The sequence below is a fragment of the Neopsephotus bourkii genome, unplaced genomic scaffold (genome assembly GCF_033783945.1).
Source record: "Neopsephotus bourkii isolate Nb327-2 ecotype Australia unplaced genomic scaffold, CSIRO-AGI_Nbou_v1 NB_1154, whole genome shotgun sequence".
Lineage (NCBI taxonomy): Eukaryota > Metazoa > Chordata > Aves > Psittaciformes > Psittacidae > Neopsephotus > Neopsephotus bourkii.
Window position 1 is genome coordinate 3,419,860 of NW_026901640.1, and position 10,038 is coordinate 3,429,897.

The 10,038-nt window shown below is 41.2% G+C and overlaps 1 protein-coding gene across 3 annotated transcripts in view; it reads left to right on the top strand.

The window, feature by feature from the left end:
- GOSR1 (golgi SNAP receptor complex member 1) overlaps positions 1-8,795 on the top strand; it is a 29,671-nt gene extending 20,876 nt beyond the window's left edge. For 2 of the 3 annotated variants that reach the window (XM_061363532.1, XM_061363533.1), the window contains exons 8-9: positions 3,674-3,756; positions 4,941-8,795. In XM_061363532.1, coding sequence (XP_061219516.1) covers positions 3,674-3,756; positions 4,941-5,065 — 208 coding nt within the window. In that variant the 3' untranslated portion in view covers positions 5,066-8,795. The other variant, XM_061363534.1, reaches the window with a different exon arrangement.
- Positions 8,796-10,038: the final 1,243 nt, after the last annotated feature.

Here is a 10,038-nt window from a genome sequence, read left to right on the forward strand (position 1 = left end):
TACCTAGAAGAGATCTCTCCAGTAATGCAGCAATCTTTAATATTGTACTTCAGCCGTGGTTTAGTGTTAAATATAGAGAGCAGGATACCATCTGGTTTTAGAAACTTGGTTTACACCCAACTCTAGTAGTTGAGGCCAGTGCAGCACTGAGAAGAGTTCCTGCTGGTTTCCAACTGAAACGTTAAATCGGGGTCATCTCGATTCCAGTAAAAATCATTTAATCTTTTATCCTAAACGTGGTGTAGAAGTTTCATAGAGTGAGAAGAACGTATTCTTAATGTGGGGAGATCGTGGTGTTGAGTAAAGTAAGTGGGGCCAATGTTGTGAATGGAAAGAATATGATTAATTTTCTTTAAAATGCATTTGTCAGTGAACAAACGGCAACAGTAAGTCAATGAGCATATGTTAGGGATGGGAATGAACCCAAAACTGGCTAATGAAGGATATGAGGAAGCTGCAGTACTTAAGGCTGTACAAAACCAGTCAGAGCACTGCTCCCTAGAAGCTGTGTGTTTTCTGATAGCTGTTAAGCTTAATAGTTTCATTTACAGATATAAAGGCTTAGGCAAACCAGCTCGTGTTTTAAATCATCAAATTACACGTGAAGAACAGTGCTTTTTGCTTCAATTTTGACTTGTTCATGGTAGCTAGAATCCAGTTAAGCTCTTGTTCATGGAGATCACAATTACATTTCATTACTAGACCGTATCATATTAAAAATTATAATCACTGCAGGCTTTTTTTCCTCTGAGCCCTTCAGTAAAACTTAGCCCATTTTTCTAAGTGATGGATAAAAGAAGTGAAGGTTCCAATCTTGTAATATGTAAACTTAAACAGTTCCTGCCTCTTTATATGAAGTGAGCAGCCTCACTCCTCTGATGTTAAAGCAGGAACCTTGTGTTCTGTGATAATCTGTAATAACAATTTCTAAGGGCATTTTGGAGGTGTCTCAGGAACACTTTATATCCTGGCACTCATCTTGTATTTTCACTTCTGTAAATTAATGGATACCTTAATGAGTCATTGGATGCATCTTAGGAAAACATGTGGCTTAATTCAGGAGTGCTTTGGGCAATGCTGTATTAAAACTTCATCTGGACAAGTATCAAGTCAGTGTGGTGCTATAAGGTAAGTTCTGAGTTACTGAGTAAGGTTTCCTGTGTGCAGCTAGGAAAGTGTTTTGTTTTCCAGCTTGGTTCCTACTGAAGTATCCCAAGTGCTCAATAGCAAATGTAATGGTTTTGTGAGTTTGATGCTTTTTAGAGGACTAAAATACCTGTATGCTGAGTTGTAAATGTATATAATCTGTCAAATGCTGTATCTTCTCACAGGTGATATGATTTGATGTACTTGCTAATCTTGTAGCCCTTTTCAGCCTTTGATGCTAACTGCTTTTTCTATACTGATATACAGCTGTTTATTCTCTGTTCATGATATCTGTTAGCACCTTCTCTTAGCTGCTTTTCTTTGTATACTCATAGGTAGGCAATGTTTTGATCCTTCTTTTCTTCTCTAATCTAATTTTCACTTTCATTTCTACTACTTTTAGTCCTGAAAAGGCTGTCCCATGTAGTGAAAATCAGTTACAGTAGATGAGTTACTGTATCCACAGGAACAAGCACACACAGTCTAAGAGAAGAAGCTTTACAGACTTTCTTCTGTTGTTTTTGCAGATACTGGCAACCCCTTTATAAACATCAAGGAGGTGACTGCAAGTCCTGTCACTTCCAGTTAACCATCAGTTTCATTTTCACTTTCTGCTTACGTGGCACTTCAAAAACATAGAAGAAGAAAATACTAAGTAGCCAGCTGTAAATAAGAAAAGCTTGAAAGTTTTTCCTACTTCTGCCCTAAAACTTCCCTTTTATATTTATTTTTTTAAAGCTAATACATCAAAATTGTATTAAAAAGTTAAATCTTATAGAAAATGCCAGGGCTTTGCCTACATGTTGTCAAACTGTTCGTAGTCTCTCTATGACTGATGAATCTTCAGTTTCCTAAATGTATATCCAAATTTACCAGAATGCTAAAATAAGCTTAAAATAGTGTATTGACCTGCCCTGTCAATGCATGTTGTTCTATTTAAAAGAATTCCCTATATAGAGCTCTTGGAAGAGTATTTTCTGTGACCTGAAAGCTACCAGAGACATCAGCTGGCCCCTCGCTCTTACATAGGGTTGTGTGATGAACTTGTCTTCCTTGCCAAGGTATTTTTCTACTGCTGAAACCAAAATCATACCTATTATAACACTCAGTCTTTGGCTTGGTGATCTGTTAGTTTTTATGGACAAAACCAATTGGAAAAGGCAGCTTCCACCTGAAGAGGTGGTGGCCCTTTTCATCGTCTTTCTTTTTTCCCCCCCCTGAAAGTTTGCCTGGCACGTTATGGGAAGGCTAAAGATCCTTTATCAAGGGCTACTTGAGATGGAGTAGGCAGATATAATGGAAGAGAGCCCAAAGGAACTCATTGCTCCAGAAACACTTTAGGGATCATTGATCCAGGCTGTTTTCTTCATTAAGATGTTTGTGAACTGTGATCGTGACCTTTTGCTGTAAGACCTGAAGGGCAGTTGTTAGGCTTGGCTCTGCTGGATTTTGCCTGCTGTTCCTGTAAAACTGGCTGCAGTGTCCTAGTAGAAAAGGCAATGGAACACCAGATCCAGAGCTGCTCATTGCAAGTGTTCTGCCCGCAGAGAAACTTGAAATAAGTTTTAGCAATCAGTCTTTGCTATAAAAGCATTGGGAACACCCGTTCTGTGCTTAGTGTACAAGTACAATTTGTCTGTGTGACTTTTCCTACCAGTACATGCAGCTAGACCATGTATTAGTAAAGAAATAGAGTATAAAACTTACATATGCATGGATAACTTTTTTAATTAGGACCAGAAATTTCTCTCATCTATGCTTTGCTGGAAGCATCATTTGATATGATTTCATTATACACCAGCTCCCTCATCTCCAGCTTAATGAAAACAGGTTGGGCTTGCCGTGAAGAGATGCTAACACAGGAGTATCCAACCTTCACCACCTTCCTGGAGTCAGGGGACAGTATTATTCTTGAGTCGAAGCAAGTAGATCCCAACATTCTGTTTGCTTAAATGTCTCCAAAGACCTGGTGACTGTATGGCCCAGCTTGGTTGTCCAGAAACCTTCTGTGTGAAGCTGTATGAGCTGTGTCAGGTCTCAAACTGCACTTAATGTCTCCTCTCAACCAGCACGTTCACTTTGCAAATTGATTTGTAACTGTGAGTCAGCTCTTATTTGCTTAATACTTCTGTAGCCATCATATCTGAAGGCAGACAAGAACTTTCATATGACAGAGTAAGTATGGGGCTTCTGTGATTAAACAAACTTCTAAGTGTAAAGCTTATGCCAGAAGAGTACCTTTAGGTTTGGTTGTAATGTAGTGCTGTTTTTTTGAGCTGGCAGAGATATGTCAAACCCCAGCCTATTTCAAGAAATCTTACTGTTTTCAGTTGTTAATAGGTTATCTAAAAAGAGAAATTGTATAAGTGTAAAAGACAGAGTTTAATGGAAAAAATGTGCTTTCATTCATATGGCTTCGCCTCATTCATTGTTCTCTAAAGAAGTGTTGCCTTCTTGCTTTCCTCTTGTTTTAGCTCTGGATTATTCTTAGCACCAACAACTTGATCCACTCTTCTTCTTTCTCCAGCATTGCCATGGCAACTAAAGAAAATATGACTTCGCAGAGAGGGATGTTGAAGTCAATACAAAGCAAGATGAATACCTTGGCTAGTATCCTTCCCTAAAATGCTGTGCTGCCAGTGCAGAAGAGGTATAGTACAATTTTTCACTCTTGTCATTTGGGAATCAAAATGCTTTGCGATGTCAGTGGCTGGATGATGACTGAAGCGTCTTAAAGAGGGATGTGGTGAGTAAGTTGGTTTTACTCAAATTTGAATACTGCATATAAATCAATGTAGCTTAATTTTCAGGTGGAGATGTGCAGCAGCATTTTATGGCCTTCCCTGCTGTGTGGTTTTGTAAAAGTGTAATTTCACTTCTTGCTTTTTGCTTTTAAGACTGTCCAGAGCTGAAGCTTGGCATACATTGCTTCTTGTTATGGTTTACAGCTGAGTATTCATGACCTCTTGCCTTGTCACAGTCTTGGAGATGTTACAATTTTGGCTCCTTGGTTTCTCTTCATATTCTGTGCTTATGGCTAAAGAATCTGCCAGATTGTCAAGTCATACATGTTTGTCCTTTTCCCACTTATTCCTTCTTGTCATAAGGGCCCAAAGAACAGCATTAGCATCATTTGATTAGACAGATTACATCCTGAAGAGATGGATCTTGGTAACCTGTAAATTTCATTACAGTTTTTAGCAACTGGCAAGGACAAAAAAGATTCAGTGATCTTTGGCCTTAAAGGTTCTTGGTTCCAAAGACTTGAAGCTCTCAAATCTATTATCTTGTTGGTGGTTGTATTTTGTACATTAAAAGACAGATTTACATCTTTATGATTTTACAGTAGGAGTTCTTCCTTATGTGCTATACTTGAGCAGTGCATAGTCATGCAACGTGCATGATTTTCTCAGTCAAATGCCTTTGGTTGTTCCCTTTGCCAGTAACAGAATTCCATTAAATACATTCCACAGATGTTTTATGTAACTGCCCCATATTTTTTTCATACTTACTTAAACACAGTTATTGAAAGTAACTAAGCCTCACCTACTGGAGATTAAATTACATCAAATTTAGGTGATGAATTCTGTGTTCATGTGAGCTCTAAGCTGTTCTGTTCTCCCATTTCTTTGATTATTAGTGGAGATTTATTACTGTGTCTGCCTTTTCCAGCTGGGGAGTAGTTCTGCATTTCTGTGTAGTGTAGTGTTGGGGTTTCTACGTACAGACTTTGGGGCTTCTTAGTTAAGAAGTCAAGTGTTTGCCGATATGACCTTGACTCAGACTCCTTAAAGATCGATTTCCAGCAGTGAACAGCCTGATTCAAAGGATCAACCTTCGGAAACGACGGGATTCCCTCATCTTGGGTGGCGTTATTGGCATCTGTACCATCCTACTGCTGCTGTACGCTTTCCATTGATGGATGTTCCTCGATGGACTTTGCTAAACTCATCACCACCAACCCTTTTCCCCCCTCAGTCAATGAAAAGTGAGTGGGGGAAGCGACAGACTTCCAACAGCCTGCTCATCACTGCTGGGAGCATCAGCATGATGTCTAGAGCTTATGATGGTAGACTGCGACACTGGGTTTGGGTTGAAGCTGCGGTGTTCCTCCTTCCCTGCCATACATCTTCCTTTGGTTTAAATTTGGTGGGATTTGTTTGTCTTTAATTCCCCTTTTCACTGCAAGGTAAGTAAATATGGGATGCTTCCCAGAACAGGTGGAAAAACTGTGCTCAGCAGTGCTGGGGAGGTCTGTTGTTGGCTTGTAAGTAAAAGATCATCATTATGCTTGCCTTGGGTGGAAACTCAGCAAGAAACCTGTTTTCCCCCATAGGCCAAGCACAATACTGAACGCTTTTGCCCTGTGAGAAGAATATTGCAGCTTTAAGCCATCAGGTTGCTTTACTACTAAATACATGTTCCGTAATCCTTTTTTAAACTCATGGTTGAGATAGTTATGTCTGCATCATTTGTGCTGTGAACACTGTGCTTCACACAAATTCCTCAAAGTAAAACAAACAGAAAGGGTTCTTGAGTTCACTTTTTGCACAGGATATGAATAAATTACCCTCTGAGGAAGAGTTGTAAGGTTTCTTGTGGCTTTAAAGGGACTAACAAGTCCCCCTTTGTAAAAAGGGAGCACAGTGTCCTAGCAGCTGTTTACTGTAGTGTTCAGTCATCTGAGAAGTGACCAAACATGAGTTCCACCTAAAAGTAGTCTTTTGGGGGTAAATACTTCGATTTTGGCTGGCATTGTAAAGGTCTTTATGAAGACATGCTAAGCAGTTTGAAAAGTCTATATTGTAATTTAGATAAAGTTATTCTAATAGCATTATTATTTTTACACTGTAAGTAGGATATAACCTAAATGCCAATTGGAAATGAGAACTATGATGGTTCTACCTGAGGCAGATGGATCTGTGTGTGAAACTTAGGGACATAACACCTCATAGTAAAAATTTGAATGTATGAACAGTGAAACAAGTATTATTTACCAGTATCTGGGGAGAAAAAAAGTCTTTTTTCATCCAGACATGCACCATGAATCCTGTTGTGTTTCCATCCCTGAACAGAGCTGACGTCAGGAATGGCTTTGATATTGCACATTCACGAATTACAGATTTTCCTGTTCTTTCAACAGCTCTTTTCCATCTGTCATACCATAACTCAATAAATTCAAACCGAGGCACTGAAATAGCTTTCCAAGAACTTTTAACTCTTTTCACAATCAATTTACAGTGCTCCTAACAGATTTCATGTATAACATTGCACACAAATGTCAAATAGTCTCTGAGTTCTCTTCTGGAACAGAGTCTGGTGGGACAGACACAGTTTTCTACTGCTTTTTATAGTGTCTGTGCAGTTTCTTTTGGAGGGAGTAAAGGCTTCTGCCTATGTAGTGTGAAAAACCTACACTGTTGCACCTAAACTGTTTGTGTGCATTGGAAGGATTATTTGCAGCCTAATACCTTGTGCTAAAAAGTCCACAAAGACTTTCTAATCGATCCTCATTGGGGTTGGAAAGCATTTGGACTGATCCATGTAAACCTGTGGGGCTGTATTTTAAATAAAGGGTGATTATCTGGTTGAGTTGGGAATGCTCCTCGTTTGAAGTGTTCATGAAAGGGGTTTATGAAAAACCTGCATGGATAAAGGAGGTTTATTAATGAATCTCTGCATTGGGAGATCAAACCTCTTCTCCCAGTGCTTTCTCTTTGATTTCTTCACCACCCTGAGGGACCCTCATCAGCAGTCATGCTTCTGTTTAGGATGTGTAGGACGTGGGTGCTCTATAGTTGGCAATACGAGATCTGCAGTACCGTAAATAAATTCATTTATTTAATCTTATAACAACCTTTTTGCTGGACTTCATTGATGATTTGGTGCATATATTTAATCTTACTGTGTGAAAAAGCTGCTATGGAGAAAATGTAGATTATAATATGTAAACAACTGATTTTTCATGTTATGAAAATGTAATGGAGGAACTGATATATTTTAGTATAAAATAACCAAAATGTACTGAACTCCCTCTGATAAAGATTTACTGGAAATGGTTTCAGTGTTGGCAGCCCCTCCATGGTTTTTATTTGTGTTGGTTTTGAGACAAGGTTTGTGTTGAATAATACATTTAATTAACCTTGTAGTTCCCCCTTTATCATCTCCTGGTAGTGCCCTAGCAGTGTGAGCAGGCGGGTTTGCTCTCTGCTGTGCTCACATAGAGCAGAGCGGAAAGACTCACTAATTCTCCTGGACATCTCTAATACATGAGGCTGTAGTTGGAGCAATGGGCTGTAAAATGAAAACAGTGGATTGTAGTTTTTCATCTCAAATCTCAAAATATAGGTTTGTATGTCTCCTGTTACTAAATATGTTCTCTGAGCTTTTCCTTCTGTGTGGTTCCTCTTGCTCTAAGGGGAAAAAACGTGGTTCGAGTCTCATTTCTGCAATTCCTGGCAAAGTTGCAGTTCTGTATCTCAACCAAATAGAATTGTGCTAAGAAAATTATTGCTAAGGCATTGAAATGAAGTGAGGAAATCCAGAGTATTTCTACAGGGCTCATTTCCCACACACCCTCTTTCAATCTCAGCCATGACTTACCCCCAGCCCTGCGTGGGAGCAAGCCTGAGCAAGGGGGGAGGCTTTGGGACCAAGCAGTGGGAGCTTCTGGTAATACAAGAGCATGTCCTTCCTGGGAAGGCATGATACTGATTCCAGGAGCTTTTGCCTGTGTGTAAATCCCTGCTGGATTCATTACATGGAATAATCAGCTAGAATTTCTCATGTGTAGTTTTAGAAGTCCTTCCTTTCAGCATTCTTAAGGTTGTTGTGAGAAGAGAGAGTCAGTTCCACCCTGATGTTGCAAACAAAAGAGCAGCAGTAGAGTTCTGGGTGATGTGAAAGCTTCAGATAGCTTGGCAAGAGCTTGGCCCCTGCGGAGCTGCATTCCTGAAGCTCCCCCCAAAGCTGCTGCACAGGGACTGGAACCTGGGCCACCACTTCTGACTGTGTAATGTGTGTAGTCACAGCTCTTGTAGCCACCTGAGCATAGCAGTTTGTGTCCCAAGGTCACTTAATGCAGAGCCTTTTCCTACTTTTACATTTTTTTCTCCCCAAAAGCTTTCACTTGACACAGGAGGAGAGGTAAAAGCTGTATTGCTCTGAAAGAAGTAATTCCAAATCCCCTTAGAGCAGTGCTGGATTATGAAATCCTTCAGAGCACTGGACCTGTGGATCACCGTGAGCACAGGAGGCTCCAGTGAAAGACATTCCGAGCCAAAACTGAGCCATATCCTAGGTTACAAGTCCTGTTGGTGCCCTGTGTCTCTTCTGTCAGCTGGATATGTGACACCAGTGGTGATGCTCCCAGTTGCGAATACCGAAGTGGCTGTTGGTCTCTCTCCTACTGAGTGGAGGCAGCAGCTTGAGTCAACACCCAAGACAGAAACCAAAACCCTTTCTCACAAAGTATCCCAGTCCAGACCCCTGTAACTGATTGCACTTTCTGATATTTTGCTTTCCATACAGCTTCTTGAAACTTATTTTATTGTAACTGTAATTATTTTTGTTCTCACCTATTGTGCATTCTCTGTATGTATTAAACAAAAGGCTTTGATATGTAATTTAATAATAAATTAGAATTCTAAGCAAGGTGTTTGGTTCTTTCCCCCTGACAATCTTTGCTTACCTAAACCTCAGGGAAGATGCAGACAATATTCATCTCTCCAGCTTAGGGTTGACACTGGACATATGAAATAGTGTGTTTCTCTGTTTGGGTACCAAATATCAGATGTGATGGAGCATTTCCTGGCCCCAAGTCCTTGCTGTGATGGGATGCGTTTCCTCCTGCCTGTATGTGCAGACCTGGACACCTCTGCTTCCGTTTCAAGCATCTGCATTGGAAAGGCCTGAATGTAGTCAAGACTTTCAGATGGAACAAGGATGGTGCTCTGTAGAGGTAAGCTTTACCAAATTTTCTATGTATCCTTAGCAGAAACATCCAGTTCCCAACTGCACCCCAAAACTGCTGCAGTGACTGTTGTTGGTTTGAAGAGATTTGGTAGTTTAATAGCTTATTTTTCCCCTGCTCCTCCATTCACAACACAAACACCAAAAGTAAGTAGGTTCTTTGAGCAGCATGGTAGGGGCAATTGTAAAAACTCCCCATGTTCTGTTGTGTCCTGTAGTTTTGTAGCACCTCTGCAGTCTGCACCCCCTCCATCCCTGGGTGTTCAGGCAGCATCATGCCTGAAGGACCCATCTGTACCTGGTGGGGTTGCTGTTGGTGCTCACTCTTACTCCTATGGAGCCAGGCTGAGAGAGCTGGGCTGGTTCAGCCTGGAGAAGAGATGCTCCTGGGAAGCCTTAGGGCAGCTCCCAGTGGGTAAAGGGAAGGAAGCTGGAGAGGGGCTTGGGACAAGGGCCTGTAGGGACAGGCCAAGGGGAATGGCTTGAACCTGCCCAAGGGGAGACTGAGCTGAGCTCTTAGGCAGAAGCTCTTCCCTGTGAGGGTGCTGAGGCGCTGGCACAGGGTGCCCAGAGAAGCTGTGGCTGCCCCATCCCTGGCAGTGTTCAAGGCCAGGTTGGACACAGGGGCTTGGAGCAAGCTGCTCCAGTGGAAGGGGTCCCTGCCCGTGGCAGGGGTTGGAGCTGGATGAGCTTTAAGGTCCCTTCAACCCAAACCAGTCTGGGATTCTCAAATAACAGAATCTGCCTGGCAGCATCATTCCTGTCCATCTGCATGAGGCTGGGATGGAGGGAGGGAGCTCTCGGCTGTTGTGCTGTACCTGCAGCGCTGCTTTAAGCAAGGTAGTTTTCCATATCCTTAATGTGCCTACTAAATATTCAGGAATGACCATATGCTTTCTCAAGGGAAAGCTTTGAATGCTT